Source organism: Triturus cristatus, chromosome 6 (genome assembly GCF_964204655.1).
Source record: "Triturus cristatus chromosome 6, aTriCri1.1, whole genome shotgun sequence".
NCBI classification, from domain to species: Eukaryota; Metazoa; Chordata; class Amphibia; order Caudata; family Salamandridae; genus Triturus; species Triturus cristatus.
The window spans coordinates 1,894,027,342-1,894,046,875 of NC_140589.1; the positions used below are offsets into that span (position 1 = coordinate 1,894,027,342).

Consider the following 19,534-nt stretch of genomic DNA (forward strand, 5'->3'; position numbering starts at 1 on the left):
GATGAATGGGTAGGTGAAAGAATGGCAGAGTAAAAGGAAATGAAAAGATGAATTAATGTGTGAAAGGTTGACAGAGTACATGGAAATCTGGGAGAATAGATAGATAGATAAAATGGACAAAAACACAATCTAACCTTAAAGCTCAGCATGCTACAGTTGCCTGTTTCGAGACAAACAGCAGAGCAAAAGCTGAAACAAAGTTCTCAACCTTGTAGAGTTGTGCGATACGCAACATTTTAACACGAATATGTTGGGTTAGCTGAAACTTTGCCCTGGATGGCCTGAGCGCGCTGTTGGCTCGTCGCAGGAATGTGGTATTCTGTAATCACAATCAATTGATCCATAGATAATGGATCTGGAGAAACTAGCCTAAGTCAACAGACTCAACAATTTAGAAAAGAAAAATGCTTTTCTAGAGTCCCCTCACTCACCCAGGGTTGCCCCTAGTGACATGCTTCATCATTGGGGCCATCCCAAGCGTCTACTGCTTGGGGCGTGCTAATACTTGCGAGATTTATGTAGGAGCACTTTTTGTTGTGAAACTATGTGTTGTGCAGTGTTGGGGGAGTGGTGTTTGTGTTAATTAAAAATACCTAACTAGTGAGTTAACAATTTATTCCTACTCCTAGCTGGTAAGATAAAAAGGGTTAATAACAGGAAAAATATAACTGTTATGTGGTTATATTGCCTATTATTTTGTCAACATGTTTCGAGGTATCCCCTAACCTCTTCTTCAGGACAGCATGGGATCCAGCCCCACGTGTACCACTCTGCGCAGAAACCTAAATTAAGGTGAAAAATTAGACTAATAACGTGCGCCTACTCTTACTCCCGTGGGTGTCGTAGAAGTGCTATAAAGGCACAGCACCACTCGTGACTGTAAGTGCTCACTGACTGCTCATAAAACTACCACCGAAAATAAAACAAAGCTTGCTGGTGTTTTCATCATTGAAAGGAGTGATCCGCTGATTTGATTGGCTCTCCCCTCAGCTGACGCATTCTTTACGCATTCTTTACTGTTTGTACATTTTCAAACTGGTTTCTTACTTTTTGGAAGCAGCTATCTGCCTTTTACTAAATCGCTCTTTCTCTTGCAGTGCACCCCGGAGAGTGCCCAACAGTGACCTTCCATTGCCCCATGGTGAACAGCACAGACACACCCCCGGAGTGCGCGCATGATGGCGACTGCAGCCTGCCCGAGAAGTGCTGCAATGTGTGTGGACAGAAGTGTGTGCGCCCCCAGCCAGGTAAGTCACACCTGAACACTGCAGGACAGTGATGAAAAGGGGAAACTGACATTCAGGAGGGAAAGTACTGGGCCATTGACGTCCAGAGGAAGTGACAACACGCGCCCATGTCCCCAGTACAATAGCATGAAGTGCCATCACATGACCTTTCCCACCCATCTCTTGAGAGCCTCTTGTCACTTGTCTCCCACCTCTGTCCACTCCTCCACCCATCTCTTTCTCACCCACCACTCTCCGAGTCTATATCACCTCTCTACTTCTCCCCTATAACCCTGTCTCTCAGCTGTTGCTGTCTCTTTTTTACCTGTCCCTTTATCTCTGCTTTCTCCTCTGCCTCACCTTTTTTCTTATTTGTCTCTTTATCTGCACTCTCTTTCATCTCTCTTTCCCTCTTTCTCGGAGTTGTCTTTCACTCCAGTTAGACACCCGATCGCCGCTTTGTCTCTCGGAATGGTCTCTTTCTGATCTGTCCACGCTGCTTCTCAGCTCTAATCAGTTCCTTATCACTTCTCTCTCACCCTCTCTTTCTGTCACTTTTACTCTTTCTTTTGTGGGATGAGGCAGTCACACCTAAAGGGTGGTAAAGACTTCAGCCCAGAAAAGTCCACTCAGGCAGCTTCGCATCAAGCTCATGTACAGCATCTGGCTGCCTGAATCGAGTATGAAGTGTGTCTGTCTGGCTGCTTAGCCTGACAGACACTCCGTGTTTGGTAAAAGGTGGGGGGCGTGGTCCCTCCGTGCTTGCCGACAGGCTGCGTCTGCACTGAGGCACAAACACTTGGAGTTAGCTTTTTACCCAGGTCCTTTGCTATAACAAAATAAATACACTATTTTGCAATAATGTTTTTTCCCGCTGTGATCGTGTTTCACATTGCTTTTCATGCCTGTGCTGCAGCTGAGCGGCACCCAGAGGGGCACGGCCAGGGAACACGTGGGGCCCTTGTCAGCGTCAGGATGGAGATAGATTTTTTCATGTTAGACGTGTCTTCCACTCCTGACCTCATGTGTGCTCTTAAACAACCAAATGTGTGGGGTACCTGTAGCCTGCCAGAAGTAAGGAAGGCTTGTGACAGGTAGATGGATGGATGGATGGATGGATGGATGAATGGATGGATGAATGGATGGATGGATGAATGGATGGATGAATGGATGGATGGATGGATGGATGGATGAATGGATGGATGAATGGATGGATGAATGGATGGATGAATGGATGGATGGATGGATGGATGGATGGATGGATGGATGGATGGATGGATGGATGGATGGATGGATGGATGGATGGATGGATGGATGGATGGATGGATGGATGGATGGATGGATGGATGGATGGATGGATGGATGGATGGATGGATGGATGGATGGATGGATGGATGGATGGATGGATGGATGGATGGATAGATAGATAGATAGATAGATAGATAGATAGATAGATAGATAGATAGATAGATAGATAGATAGATGTATGACGTTACAACGCACACTTTTACAACGCATGCACTTACAACGCATTTTTTACAACGCATAATCCATTACAACGCATGACATTACAACGCATGACACTACAACGCATTTTTAAAAAATACCTTTACAACGCATTGCCATTACAACGCATACTACCTTTACAACGCATACCATTACAACGCATTATATTAAATTACATTTAAGGTAAGTATTAGATAGTATAGGGGTAAAAATTACTATTCTAACTCCAGGGGGTGCAACAGTAGGGTAAGTGTTGGATAGTATAGGGGTAAAAATTACTATTCTAACTCCAGGGGGTGCAACAGTAGGGTAAGTGTTGGATAGTATAGGGGTAAAAATTACTATTCTAACTCCAGGGGGTGCATCAGTAGGGTAAGTGTTGGATAGTATAGGGGTAAAAATTACTATTCTAACTCCAGGGGGTGCATCAGTAGGGTAAGTGTTGGATAGTATAGGGGTAAAAATTACTATTCTAACTCCAGGGGTGCATCAGTAGGGTAAGTGTTGGATAGTATAGGGGTAAAAATTACTATTCTAACTCCAGGGGGTGCATCAGTAGGGTAAGTGTTAGATAGTATAGGGGTAAAAATTACTATTCTAACTCCAGGGGGTGCATCAGTAGGGTAAGTGTTGGATAGTATAGGGGTAAAAATTACTATTCTAACTCCAGGGGGTGCATCAGTAGGGTAAGTGTTGGATAGTATAGGGGTAAAAATTACTATTCTAACTCCAGAGGGTGCATCAGTAGGGTAAGTGTTGGATAGTATAGGGGTAAAAATTACTATTCTAACTCCAGGGGGTGCAACAGTAGGGTAAGTGTTGGATAGTATAGGGGTAAAAATTACTATTCTAACTCCAGGGGGTGCATCAGTAGGGTAAGTGTTGGATAGTATAGGGGTAAAAATTACTATTCTAACTCCAGGGGGTGCATCAGTAGGGTAAGTGTTGGATAGTATAGGGGTAAAAATTACTATTCTAACTCCAGGGGGTGCATCAGTAGGGTAAGTGTTGGATAGTATAGGGGTAAAAATTACTATTCTAACTCCAGGGGGTGCAACAGTAGGGTAAGTGTTGGATAGTGTAGTGTAATATTATGCGTTGTAATGGTATGCGTTGTAATGGTAGTATGCGTTGTAATGGAATGCGTTGTAAAGGTAGTTTTTAAAAATGCGTTGTAGTGTCATGCGTTGTAATGTCATGCGTTGTAATGGATTATGCGTTGTAAAAAATGCGTTGTAAAGGTAGTGCGTTGTAAAAGTTGCGTTGTAAAGGTTGTTCCCCAGATAGATAGATAGATAGATAGATAGATAGATAGATAGATAGATAGATATAGATAGATAGATAGATAGATAGATAGATAGATATAGATAGATAGATAGATAGATAGATAGATAGATAGATAGATAGATAGATAGATAGATAGATAGATAGATAGATAGATAGATAGATAGATAGATAGATAGAAAGAGGAAGTAAAGAGGAGAAATAAAGATATTGCTCCTTGTTACGCCTAACCTGGGAAGGCGTATCTTTATGGCACATTCCCACGTCTACAAGAAATGGCAAATCTGGGAAATGCATCAAAATCCATGGGAATTGTGTGGGAGCACACATGCAGTGCCCATGGGATGGCTTCCCGGGGCAGAGTGATGAATCACAGTGATTTGCACTGCGCTGCAGTACTCTGGAATTATGAAGCCACTTAGGGCCATGCGTGGCATCATAAACTGCATTTAGGGCATAGCAAACAGTGCACACTGCCTGTTATGTCGATAGAATTGCCTGTGTCCACAACTCCTCCAAGGTCCTTTTTCGATTGCTAAGTCACTCATAGACCCCTCTAAGGTGTCGTTGCCACATCCTTGTCTCTCACAGAGTACCTATAATGAAGTGGCCGACTATCTGTTTAGAAACGTTGTGGATATCCATGCCTCGTTCAATGCTCCATCAGTCACGGATCGGATCAGTGATCCACCTGCTGCCTCTAAATCTATCTCGGCTTCTTTCACCCTATAAACAATGCCACTTTTTTTGACTCTCCTGGACGCCACTAAAATCCTTAGACTTTTGGTCTCAGTTAAACATAACTGTTTAACTGAGACGAAATTCTTACTTACCTACTCTTAAGCACCCCTTGTGAATACCGAAAGTTGTAAAGTTAGACTTCGTCTCAGTTTACCTTTGTGAATCGGGTCCTCAGATTCTATCTAGCGGGATATGTTACTTGTGTGCACACTGAGGGTGATTTGCGATATAGATGGCTTATGTGCGCGCTGTAGCTGCATCTCCTAACGACTGGAGTTTAAGCCCGCTAATGGTGTATCTCCAGATATATGGTTTACGTGTGAGGGAAGCCGTAGTGTACAGTGTTACAGGTTATAAATAAAATGCATCTCCGGTCCCTCTGCCCAAGGAAGACATCTGGATCCTCTCTTTGTTTAGTGAGGCGCAAGTATCATTCAGTAATAGATTCTGTGTGCGACACAGGTCTGGGTGAACTTACCTCACTAACCAACATCGCCACTCCTCGAAGAGCGTGCCTGCGTGTGCGGCTCTTCCATAGGAGCCTGCCACACTCTGAGGAAAGGTCACCAGAGCATGGCGGAATGGGTTTCACACTGATTTTGACTGGTTTTACCCTCTGACAGCATTGCATTCACTCTGTTGCTGCTAGGCGTGTGTTGTTCTCTTTCTCTCAGTTGAACACTGTTGCATTTCGTGAACCAATGTATTTTCCTTTTTTTTTCCTGCTGGAGAGAAGCCAGGTAAATGCCCTCGAGCACCGCTCTGTCCGGCGAGCGGTCCAGCGGCTGCACCACCCCCGTGCAGGTCTGATGGTGACTGTGAGGGGACCCTTAAGTGCTGCAACAGTTGTGGGTTGAAGTGCCTGCCTCCCGACACAGGTGTGTCAATAGAGCAAGATGGCGACAAACGATGACTGAAGACGAATATAGTCTCGCCAGTGGCACTGGCCTTGTCTGCCTTTTAAGTGCAGCTCATTCCCGGGTTCTGAGCAAATCGCCAATTGAGAGATTAGTTTAGTTTATTGATTAATTGCTAGATTACTTAAAACCCTTGCAATAAATGACAGTTTACATATTACATGTTTGTTGCATTTTAATGTAATCTAAGGCAATATACGTGTTAAAGACTTCCATATCACACTTTTTTTTTTAAAGTCTTATTGTAAAATTGTAGAAAAAGCTGAATACGGATGAGTTAATATTGACAATTAAATATGTATTTAAAACTTCAAAACACTAGCAAAGGTGCACCACAAATCAAACGTTCAGGAAAAACAATAATATAGTCATTTCCCACAACAAGGTTATTCAAAAAATAATTCATTTTTATTCAAGGCTTATGATCATTATCATTTCTTTTTAAAACACAGAATTGTAAACACAATTTGGTCTTGACAGCACAGCCGACGCGTTTCGTCCTAGAAGCGGACTTCTTCAGGGCTGTTTAAACAAAGACACATAAATATACATAAGAATATACATTAAAAATATATAAATAACCCAAGACATTACATACTACAAATTCCATAAGTACAAATGTATATACTTTTTGTACAATCATTGTCATCTTATTTCAGACTAAATAGCATTTCTATTACGAGGTAAGTACGGTCATTTGATATAACTTTCCTTATCTACGTCCAACATATACAGCGCTATATTGTTACTCTTGAAAAACATTGATATCTGTATCCCAAGATTTAGGAATAATTCACAGAGATTATGCATGATCAGAGTACAGGAGGGGAGAAAGAAAAATGTTCAGCATAAACCCAAGTGGCTACCTCAATGGATTCCTAGAACAGTTACACTAAATAGTAAAAGACAGACACCAAAAACAAGCAAAGTGAAAGCAGGAGAGTTGACAGAAACATAAGCCAAGAATTAGAAATCTTGAAAGAGAGAACCAAAGAACTCAAACAAACTTAAGGGTCAAGGGCATCACTGCACCGGGGCCATATAACACCAGTAACTCCAAAGTTACTCAATGACACTAGGAGTAACAAATTCACGAACTCTCACATTCTGTTTGTACAAGAGTCCATAGGGGTTAAATAATACCCACCATGTGAAGGATGCAACAATCAATCAATCCCATACAGCATGAGCTAATACAATGCCAGAGTCGTAGATTCTGTGAAAGTTTTCCTTTGTTTTGTAAGTCGGTTGAGAGTATCTATAAATCAAAAAATAATAACAGAAATAATCAACGTTTAAAATCACTATTTAAGGGAGCTACACTATAATATTTACAAGTGAGTACCAGCCTTTAGGTTGGGTACTTACATTGGAGCTTGAAATTCTATAAGATCACCATAGTTTTCCAAAGGCTGACCAGGTCACGTCATTTAAGATATATTCTTGTTTTATAAAACCGAGAAATAACAGTCTTCACAGTCTACAACAAAAGATAATAATGATATAACAAAAAACTCATTTAGTCTCGTAAAAGTATTATAAAAACAATTTTATGAGCGTATATTAACGATATTCTTATATGATAATACCCGAATAAATGATAATTCCAATCTATCATCATGTACTCGCCCTATACATAAGGGCGCCCCATCCTTGCTTAGTGCCCGATAGGCAAGACTCCCAAATGTAATGAAGATAAAAATGAGAAGCCAATAAGGTACCTGGCTATAGTTCAACAACATTTATCACTGTCATGTATTTTGGCTCTCATAGCCAGTATGACCCTAATCTCTAATGGGCGAAAAAAGGAAAGGGGACTATACTTGTATAATTCCTTTTCTCCATAGCCGGTAGTATTATATGCTCCTTTTAGTAAAGGTCCCAACAAATATTTACAGAATCGCGTTAGTGTCTAATGCCATACTAAAATCTTGCTGTCATCATCAGATTTAAGAAAAATGCCCGTAATTACACGTGTACCGTAAACTACAAACAAGGTGGCCGGTAACGTGAACAAATCTCATACCTCACCTTACCCCACTTGTAAAGTTTGATTCAATTCCCATGATGACAGTAGTCCCAAGAGAGAACTTACCAATATTCAGCTGCAAAGAACACCCAAGGATCCGGTAATAACGGCAAGCGGGCAGTGAGAAAATGACGGGCAAGCACAACCCGAGGGGTATTCCTGACTTTAAATATACGTGGTAATTGGTGATTTCAACAAGGAACACCTGTAGTCCTTCGTGAAACGCCACATGTAGATCTCCTACACTTGCGTGAGACGCGTTCTACAATTGGGCGGCCATCTTAAAGTGGTGTAGTAACCCGATCGAACCAACTATTCTTCTTAACTCAGTGCTATATCCATGACCTGGTTAAAGGTCCAACTTAATAGAGGCATGGAATAATAATTATTTGATGTCCTTGCGCCCATAATAATATTAATTCTTGATAAAAAATCCCAAAAGCGGTCACTACGGACCTCTATAGACGCGTCATACAGCGGAGCGGCCATCTTGGAACAGTCACTTCCGATGATGGAACACGATATACGTGGTGGCCATCTTGGATCAGGATAAGTGATCAAAAAACGGCAATGTTTCCAATTATTTTACGATTGCGCTCATGTTCGGTAAAGAATATATGAACTGCAGACCATCCTGCTTTCAATCTTAGAAAAGTAATTAAAATATAAAATAAACTATATCCTTACAGCTAACTTTTTCTAATCTTAATACAGCCATAAGCATGCCAACCAGATTTATAATCAAAAAGATATCAAAATGAGGAATAACACAGGAGTATCCTGTACATTAATGATAGTGTCAGAATGAGAGTCAGAGGAGCCGGGGTTCCACAAGGCCCATCACAAAATGACCCATATTAATCCAAACAATATAACTGGTCAAAAGCGAGATTTCAAAATAGAATCAATTAAGCTGAAGGTATAGCCAAAAGGGTCCAAGACATTAAGGGGAAAGGAAAGACAGAGATATACAGAAATGGAGCAGTGAAGAAAACCACAATAATGATCGAAATCATTGCACAAGACATCAATAATGGGCAAGCATGTACAATCCACATTATTTACTTTCAAAAAAATCCTCAGTAAACCAACCTCAGTTATAAGAAATACAGGGTTCACAAAACTATAGCTAAGACCCACATATTGGTTAAAGAAAGTAGTGCATCTCATCGTCGCTGTTGTGTCCCAGTTCTACACATTTTAGTCTACATATCCAAGCGGCCTCATTTTTTCTCAAGGCCAGTTCTCTGTCACCACCTCTTGGGTGAATCGGGATATGGTCTATTCCCATGCACCAAAAAACCTCCATATTGCCATGATTTTCCTGCATATGGTATGTAAGAGGGTATCTAAGATCTCCTTTACGGAGTGCCCGTAGATGCTCCTGTATTCTTATTTTTAGCGGTCTCTTGGTGCTGCCCACGTAGATCTTATTACATGGGCAGCCCAAAATGTAGGTTACAAATGTCGATTTACAATTGATCATATAATTAATGTTATATGTGCGATCGGTGTTGTAACAAAATGTTTTGGTCTTATCCGACCTTTGAAGACTTGGATAAAGAGTCACTTGAGGATTGGGAGGGAAACCTACGCAATGCATCACTTAACATGATGCGTATACTTATCAAAAATGCAGAAAAGAAAGGAACCAAACTGCAGCAAGAAATAGAAGAATTAGAGAAAGAGATTTCAACATCAGAACTAAAGGATGTGGTCAAGAAAAATTATGCTATCCTAGATGAAATCTTAGAGAGTCATCAGCTATACCTAAGGGATAAAAAGATCAAAAAGATTAAAAGGGATGACAAAGATTACAGGGATGGGAGAGTGTACACGTTCTCGCATAAATATGATAATGTTAAAATCCCGGGAGAGGGAAAAAGATCACGTGAGGACACCTTGGATTTGACTCCGGCTAGTAGTGTTACCTCTGTGTCCTCTGTGACCAGTTCAGTAATTTCGGAGGAATCCATAGGAACTAATGGGACTGAAAATAGATCTAATACTTTTTTATTAGAAATGGAGAGACTTAGGCTGGGGGCAAAGGTAGCACCAAAGGATCAAAGACCAGAAGGGGGGGGAGGAGATGGCAGAAGTACAAACAAGACCAACAAAAAGACAAAGCAGGAGCCAGTGGGCAGGTTGACTCGTTCCAGGAAAACAGGGAACACAAGGGACTAAATGAGAATGGTGTTTTGGGAACCCAGGAACTGATGATAATTAATCTCTCAGAAAAAACATTATCGGTTGATGATACTTCTGTGTTAAGTAAGGGACTTGGGTTCTGTCCCAATCAAACGGGCAATGATGTTGATGTATTTGTGGACTTGTCAAAATTTGTAAGATTGTTAAAACTAAGGGACCATTTTTCTCGCAATCCATCTACATGTATTAAACCATCTGAGGAGTATGTTCCACCCTCATATACTGTAAATGAAATAAATGTTTTGCAAACGATGATGTCTGTTGAGTTTGAAACTCCAATTGAACCAGACTTAATCAGAAATGAATTGGATATCTCGGAAGATGTGTCATTGGACAGTGGGCTAAAAGTCAAATCAAAATATATTCCATGTGGTACACACCCAAATATAGACTTGTTCAGAGATAAAGTCACACAGGGCTTATATAAGATTTGTGAATATCCCACCCCCCGGAATCAAAGGAAGTATAACTTAACGGCAGGTGAAAATGAAGCCTTAAGGAAATTAAAATCTGATACCTCCATAGTTATCCGTGAAGCAGATAAGGGGGGTAACGTCGTAATCATGAAAAGAACAAGCTATATGGGGGAGATTGCACGACAGTTATCAGACAACTCATGTTACATAAAATTACCAGGCAATCCGACTAAGACTCTAAGTATACACATCAATATGAGATTAATAGAATGGAGAGATAATGGTTTACTGAGCGAAGATGAGTGCAGATACTTAATGGTACAAAAACCCACTTTCCCTTGCATATACATATTGCCCAAAGTACACAAGGGAGGCCCTTTTCCACCTGGCCGTCCCATCATTTCGGGGGTTGATTCACCCACTGAAAGACTCTCTGAGTATGTAGACCATTACATCCAACCTTTGGTCCAAAACCTTCCAGCTTATATTAAGGACACGAAGGATATCCTGGGTAAATTCGAGGGTCTTACCTGGCTTGAAAGCCTCATATTTGTCACACTTGATGTGACCAGTCGATATACGTGTATTAAAAAAGAGTTTGGAATTCAGGCACTACAATATTTCTTAGGTCAAAGAACAGCAGACCATTTTTTGCACAACGAGGTCCTTCTGGAAATGACGGACATCATCCTATCAAAAAACTTTTTCTTACACGACTCGGAGTGGTTTCATCAGATTCAGGGGACGGCTATGGGTTCTAGGTTTGCTCCCGCTTACGCCGGGCTCTTTATGGGCTGGTTTGAGCGGGGTCATGCCTGGGGACGCCATGCTGCGAAGTGGATGGAGCATATCATTTTCTGGGGCAGGTACATCGATGATGTTATCATGTTATGGAATGGACCTGCCCCGGATCTTTTGGAATACCATGCCTACCTGAATGATAACCCATTCAATGTTAGGTTTACGATTGAGTACAGCAAGGAAACTATTAATTTCCTTGATGTTACATTTTACATTCATGACAATCAAATCCAAAGTCGTACACACAGGAAAGAGACTGCATGCAACAGCACATTACATTTCTTAAGCGCCCATCCAAATCATGTTGTAAACAACATCCCCTACGGGGAGATGATTCGGATGCGGCGTAACTGCAGTATGGAAAGCACTTTCCTTCAAAACGTCAGTGAGACAGAACAACGATTCCTCAGTAGAGGTTATCCAAAGGAAATACTTGACAAAGCACACAAAAGGGTTATGAAGGTGCCTAGGGCTAATACGCTGAGACCAAACCCCCCAAAAGGGGATAAACAAACTCGCATCTCCTTTAATACACAATTCAATAACAATAGCAGCAGAACTTACAATGTTCTGCGCAAACATTGGCATCTGCTGAGGGATATCCCGAGTCTACAAGGGATATTGCCTGAAAAACCGATAGTGACCTATAGAAGAGGGCAAAATTTACGTAACAAGCTGTGCCCCAGCTATGTCACTACCCCTAAGCCCCAGAGTTGGTTGCCCCCAATGACAAAGGGTTTCTACACATGCAATGAATGTAATGTATGTAAACTAGGCAAAAATAAGACCAAAACATTTTGTTACAACACCGATCGCACATATAACATTAATTATATGATCAATTGTAAATCGACATTTGTAACCTACATTTTGGGCTGCCCATGTAATAAGATCTACGTGGGCAGCACCAAGAGACCGCTAAAAATAAGAATACAGGAGCATCTACGGGCACTCCGTAAAGGAGATCTTAGATACCCTCTTACATACCATATGCAGGAAAATCATGGCAATATGGAGGTTTTTTGGTGCATGGGAATAGACCATATCCCGATTCACCCAAGAGGTGGTGACAGAGAACTGGCCTTGAGAAAAAATGAGGCCGCTTGGATATGTAGACTAAAATGTGTAGAACTGGGACACAACAGCGACGATGAGATGCACTACTTTCTTTAACCAATATGTGGGTCTTAGCTATAGTTTTGTGAACCCTGTATTTCTTATAACTGAGGTTGGTTTACTGAGGATTTTTTTTAAAGTAAATAATGTGGATTGTACATGCTTGCCCATTATTGATGTCTTGTGCAATGATTTCGATCATTATTGTGGTTTTCTTCACTGCTCCATTTCTGTATATCTCTGTCTTTCCTTTCCCCTTAATGTCTTGGACCCTTTTGGCCATACCTTCAGCTTAATTGATTCTATTTTGAAATCTCGCTTTTGACCAGTTATATTGTTTGGATTAATATGGGTCATTTTGTGATGGGCCTTGTGGAACCCCGGCTCCTTTGACTCTCATTCTGACACTATCATTAATGTACAGGATACTCCTGTGTTATTCCTCATTTTGATATCTTTTTGATTATAAATCTGGTTGGCATGCTTATGGCTGTATTAAGATTAGAAAAAGTTAGCTGTAAGGATATAGTTTATATTTTAATTACTTTTCTAAGATTGAAAGCAGGATGGTCTGCAGTTCATATATTCTTTACCGAACATGAGCGCAATCGTAAAATAATTGGAAACATTGCCGTTTTTTGATCACTTATCCTGATCCAAGATGGCCACCAAGTATATCGTGTTCCATCGTCGGAAGTGACTGTTCCAAGATGGCCGCTCCGCTGTATGACGCGTCTATAGACATCGGTAGTGACCACTTTTGGGATTTTTTATCAAGAATTAATATTATTATGGGCGCAAGGACATCAAATAATTATTATTCCATGCCTCTATTAAGTTGGACCTTTAACCAGGTCATGGATATAGCACTGAGTTAAGAAGAATAGTTGGTTCGATCGGGTTACTACACCACTTTAAGATGGCCGCCCAATTGTAGAACGCGTCTCACGCAAGTGTAGGAGATCTACATGTGGCGTTTCACGAAGGACTACAGGTGTTCCTTGTTGAAATCACCAATTACCATGTATATTTAAAGTCAGGAATTCCCCTCGGGTTGTGCTTGCCCGTCATTTTCTCACTGCCGGCTTGCCGTTATTACCGGATCCTTGGGTGTTCTTTGCAGCTGAATATTGGTAAGTTCTCTCTTGGGACTACTGTCATCATGGGAATTGAATCAAACTTTACAAGTGGGGTAAGGTGAGGTATGAGATTTGTTCACGTTACCGGCCACCTTGTTTGTAGTTTACGGTACACGTGTAATTACGGGCATTTTTCTTAAATCTGATGATGACAGCAAGATTTTAGTATGGCATTAGACACTAACCCGATTCTGTAAATATTTGTTGGTACCTTTACTAAAAGGAGCATATAATACTACCGGCTATGGAGAAAAGGAATTATACAAGTATAGTCCCCTTTCCTTTTTTCGCCCATTAGAGATTAGGGTCATACTGGCTATGAGAGCCAAAATACATGACAGTGATAAATGTTGTTGAACTATAGCCAGGTACCTTATTGGCTTCTCATTTTTATCTTCATTACATTTGGGAGTCTTGCCTATCGGGCACTAAGCAAGGATGGGGCGCCCTTATGTATAGGGCGAGTACATGATGATAGATTGGAATTATCATTTATTCGGGTATTATCATATAAGAATATCGTTAATATACGCTCATAAAATTGTTTTTATAATACTTTTACGAGACTAAATGAGTTTTTTGTTATATCATTATTATCTTTTGTTGTAGACTGTGAAGACTGTTATTTCTCGGTTTTATAAAACAAGAATATATCTTAAATGACGTGACCTGGTCAGCCTTTGGAAAACTATGGTGATCTTATAGAATTTCAAGCTCCAATGTAAGTACCCAACCTAAAGGCTGGTATTCACTGGTAAATATTATAGTGTAGCTCCCTTAAATAGTGATTTTAAACGTTGATTATTTCTGTTATTATTTTTTGATTTATAGATACTCTCAACCGACTTACAAAACAAAGGAAAACTTTCACAGAATCTACGACTCTGGCATTGTATTAGCTCATGCTGTATGGGATTGATTGATTGTTGCATCCTTCACATGGTGGGTATTATTTAACCCCTATGGACTCTTGTACAAACAGAATGTGAGAGTTCGTGAATTTGTTACTCCTAGTGTCATTGAGTAACTTTGGAGTTACTGGTGTTATATGGCCCCGGTGCAGTGATGCCCATGACCCTTAAGTTTGTTTGAGTTCTTTGGTTCTCTCTTTCAAGATTGCTAATTCTTGGCTTATGTTTCTGTCAACTCTCCTGCTTTCACTTTGCTTGTTTTTGGTGTCTGTCTTTTACTATTTAGTGTAACTGTTCTAGGAATCCATTGAGGTAGCCACTTGGGTTTATGCTGAACATGTTTCTTTCTCCCCTCCTGTACTCTGATCATGCATAATCTCTGTGAATTATTCCTAAATCTTGGGATACAGATATCAATGTTTTTCAAGAGTAACAATATAGCGCTGTATATGTTGGACGTAGATAAGGAAAGTTATATCAAATTACCGTACTTACCTCGTAATAGAAATGCTATTTAGTCTGAAATAAGATGACAATGATTGTACAAAAAGTATATACATTTGTACTTATGGAATTCGTAGTATGTAATGTCTTGGGTTATTTATATATTTTTAATGTATATTCTTATGTATATTTATGTGTCTTTGTTTAAACAGCCCTGAAGAAGTCCGCTTCTAGGACGAAACGCGTCGGCTGTGCTGTCAAGACCAAATTGTGTTTACAATTCTGTGTTTTAAAAAGAAATGATAATGATCATAATCCTTGAATAAAAATGAATTATTTTTTGAATAACCTTGATGTGGGAAATGACTATATTATTGTTTTTCCTGAACGTTTGATTTGTGGTGCACCTTTGCTAGTGTTTTGAAACTGTTAGGTCCCTTTAGGGGATTTGCATGGTTACAGTGGGTGCGATTCAGTGTGCACACATACCCATAGCAACCACATGGGATTACAGATATACAAGGGATAGCAGATTAGGTGCTGGTCTACAGAGGGCTCCACTGTTGGGTGTGTTTTCATGCAATTTTGTTTGCATATGTATTTAAAACTTGTAGCGGGTTCCATGGACCACATCAGTCTCATTCGTCTCAAGGGAAGATCGGATTTTCCCAAGTAATACGAAAGTGCCGGTGTTGTAGTGCAGTGTTAGAGTTCGGGGTTCTGAGGAGGGTGGCCCAGTTCTGATCCTTCGGGTGATGTGACCTCGGCAGGCAGCGGGGGGGATTTCGCGATGCAGGCTACCCTCCACCTTTAACAAGAATTTGTCGAAATGGGTGTCCCAGGGCCAAAGCAGGCCAGCACCGCCCGCCTTCCTGTGCGTATTCACCTCTGATTGGAGGCTTTTTTCAGTAGCTGACCCTGGACTGTTTTGCAAGTGCCAACTAGATGAGGAAATCTTCCTTCCCAACCCTGCATAAATCACAGGTATCGGGAAGACAACCATGTTGCAGGGGGAGGTGCTCTCTCATAGGTAGGAGGCCCAACCCCTAGCTTAAAAACTGTAACGGGAACGTAGCTGGGTATCCGGTGGTTAAATATTTTTGAGGGGCCAAGTTTTAGTAATTATTTAATGTCACCCAGCTCTGCGCTCTATTTGATAGCGAAGCCTTGTCTTTAATAACCGAGCTGATTTTTAGGACATTCCAGGCCATCTGCTCAAACGCCCGGTGGCTCGTGGGGGTATCCCACAGTGTGTAAGCCCTGTAAGTTCGAATGATTCTTGTAGATAAACTCCTGCTGGAGACGAGTCATGTTCTTGTAGCTCCTTCCATAGCCAGTGGTTCAGTGTGAGGGGTCCTGCTTTTCTGATCTTGTTCCAGCATGTTATATATGCCCCAAGTCTAGCCACTAAATGTTTAAGTAGCCCAAACTCCAGCCGCCGGCTTCTGCTGGCTGATCCCTGCCCCCTGGGGGCTGCCTTAGAGGATAGTCTGCCTACGGCGTCTGCAGCCCGCGCTAAGATTTCGGCCTACACTGGTGAGCTGCCCCGTAGGTCCTCTCTTGAGTGGATTCCTGCATGTGGCACTGCAATCTCACACGCAACCTGTGTACAGGGTGGCATGTTCAGTTGGGGCGTGCGTTCTGGACCCCTCCGAACTGTCATTATAGGGGCTGACCCTATCCAGAGGCCCTTGCGGTCTCAAGTCCTGCACCCCCACCTGATCCTACCCTAACATGGATCGAACAGACCCCAAACAGCGCAAGCCTCCTTTAGAACACTCTGGAGAGCGCGACTAGATGACCACGGCAGCCAGGATTGCCGAGATGCCTGGGAGCCCCTCAGAGCTGCCATAGTAGAGGTTTCAATGGTGGGGATACATGTGGGCTTTGGGGGCCATGGGCTGGCTGAATGAGATGAATGAGTGGCTGGAGGGTGCTGAGGAGCGGGTCTGTATGCTGCAGGATGGTTCCTCGCCATGTTGAAGTGCCTGGAAAAGGTTAAAATGCAAGGTCAAGATGATGGCTGTGAATAACGAGGACCTGAAAGCCAGATTGCACCGCAACAACCTCCGCATAGGTGGTATTGCAGAGTCTACAGCAATGGGCTAAATGGATCTGTTCTTTGAACAACTCCTAGTTTATCTATTCAGTCGCAAAGCTTTTCCATCAGCGTTTCTAGTACAGCATGCGCATCGGTCCTTGGGCCCGAGTCCTCCCCCCAGGACAGCTCCAAGGCCTGTCATAGCATGAATGCTGAATTTACATGATAGAAACACAGCTCTGCGATTGGCGGCTAAACACGGGCAGGTCCGGGATCAGGGATGTACAGTACCCCCGCCCCCCCGACACCTCCCCACAGCGCCTTGAGACACTCACGGGTGAGTTGCGCGCTTAAAATCCCCTGATTGATTGATTGGTCTCCTTCTACCCAGACTTCACCTTGTTGGTTTGGGAGGCCCATCCAAAGTTTATGAGCGTGAAAGCCTTGCTCAAGGTGCTGGGCATTCGCAATAGCATGTTACACACTGCCGCGTCCGAGTTGATGTGCAGGACAGGCCGTGCATTTTCTACACCCCTGCGAAGGCCCAGGTGTTTTGCAGATCACATGCCAAGGATCATCATGGCTCCTCTGGGAGGTCTCCAGCACAGTCTCCTCTGGATCTCCATGCCACAAACAGCTCAGACTTCTTCCCTGCAGATTGACATGGAGGACACAGAGCTGCTATAGTTACTCTGAGCAATGTACTTCTTTCCACAGCCTCTAGATGTGTTGGATGTTGCTTGCGGACCTCAGCTACCCGACTTGACGACCTGTTGGCTGTGGCGAACTCCACGAAATAGCTATTATACCCAGGACTGAAGGTTGTCTGTGGGTCGACCGCCACAACAATTGGAAAATGCTGATTGCCCATATGTTTCTTTTTCCCACTATCCCCTGCAAATACCCCTTATCCCGATTACTAGAGGTTAAAATGAATATCCATTAAGAGCTTACTGTCGAGGTGTTGCCTACCCTCTCTGATGTGTATCACCATGTTTAATTATTTGTATTGGGTTTGTTTTGATTCATATACGGGTTGCTGCTGGGCACAGGTTTGCACAGGCTGGTTGGGGGAGACTGGGCCTGGGTTGGGAGGGTTTGGGTTGTTTCTTGGGCTTATCAATGGTGTTGCAAGGGGGGTTCAAATGGGGGCAGTTTGGCCCGTGTGGCCTGCGTTCTGGGGGCAGCAGACCCCCCCGTTCTTACCTGCGGTTGTCGTGGTGCAGCAAATGCAGGGACCGTCACCACCCCCGCTCTCACCAGCCACAGGCGGTAAAAGGTCTAACTATGCCACTGGTTCTTATGTGTACGCACCACACTGTGAGGATGATTGTACTGCTTCATTTTGTAGGTACGACAAGACAATAGTAAGCAATGCCCCTGGTCCATAGCCCTGTGTCTGGTGGACTAGAGATCCCATTCATGACTTGGAACATTAGAGGCATCAACAACCCCGGCAAGGGCAAACAGGTGCTACCGTACCTGGTTAGGCACTGGATAAAAATGCTTTTTTGCACGAGACACACTTGTCCCCTGGCTCCGCCTTGACCTACGCCTCGCGTCCTGGGGTCGGCATAGATATTTTTCTAAATACGGTTCTTATTCCAGTGAAGTGTGCATTTTGATTCACTGCTCGATCCCCTTCTCCTTTGTAGCCAGCTCTATCAATATAGAGGGTAAGTATGTGGCGGATATAGGCTGATTGATGGGCCATTCCATACTGCTCTTAAATGTATATGCCCTTAACATTGACTCTCCCGAGTTCTTTCACAGCATGTGGCAACTCTTGGAGAAAGCTGACACTGACCACATCATAGATAGGGGTACTTTAATTTATGCTTTAACCCGATGGATGCCACGGCATCAGGTCCAAGTGGCAAGCCCCGTGCAATGCACATATTGCGTAACATTTGTGACTCCCTTTTTATCAAAGATGCATGGCGTCAGCAGCATGCCCAGCTCCCGGGCCACACCGTTTACTCTGCACCACACAGCACTTGGTCAAATTTGATTACTGGGTCCTTTCTCTCTCTCTCCTTCCCGGGCTTGGCAAGGTGAGGTGCCACCCTTGCATGCTATTGGACCACGCTCCGGTGTGCATGATTTTAAACACCCTACTCCAAGCAGTAGGGCCAGAACCTGGTGCTTCCCTTGCCACGCTATACTTGACTCTGTTTTCTGCGACCAACTCGGGTCTGTCGTAACTGATTATTTTGAACTCAATGCATGCTCTGTTGCCATGCAGGCTACCCTATGGGAGGCCTGCAAGGCCTATATTCGTGAGGTGGTTAGAGCAAAGCATAGTGGTATACTGCAAGATATATGCTGTTCCCTGGAATGGGTAGAGGCCACCCTTCAGCCGATAGATGCATCTTCTACTGGATGCCTTGATGACGATCAGCTCCACCTCCATGCTGTGGCGTAAGAACGAGTTCCATCAATTAGCCGAACGTGAAGTACTTTTTAAGGAAAAATGTGAGGGCCCGCTGATATGGTGAATGCAAGCGTCAGGGCCACGAGTTGACGAGATTGCTCCGTCCTCAGAGGGGGGTCTGTTTATATGCCAGAGCTCATACTCAAGGATAGGACCCGGGCTTTTGATAATGGTTGGGTCCTGGAGGAGTTGCAATGTTTTTTTACTCAACTTTACTCCTCTAAATACATGGAGAATGGTGACCCTCTGGCAAAATACCTTGCTGATGTGGCTATGATCTGGCTGTCTACTCCATCACTTTATGCAGAAAACATACTACAT

At 42.7% G+C, this 19,534-nt stretch overlaps 1 protein-coding gene across 2 annotated transcripts in view; it reads left to right on the forward strand.

Annotated features, from left to right (window-relative positions):
• LOC146822329 (uncharacterized) overlaps positions 1-19,534 on the forward strand; it is a 165,977-nt gene that overhangs the window by 142,219 nt on the left and 4,224 nt on the right. Inside the window, exons 4-5 of one of the 2 annotated variants that reach the window (XM_085609464.1) lie at positions 1,098-1,247; positions 5,489-5,635. In XM_085609464.1, coding sequence (XP_085465590.1) covers positions 1,098-1,247; positions 5,489-5,635 — 297 coding nt within the window. Of the gene's footprint in view, positions 1-1,097; positions 1,248-5,488; positions 5,834-19,534 lie in introns of those variants that run through there. The other variant, XM_085609463.1, reaches the window with a different exon arrangement.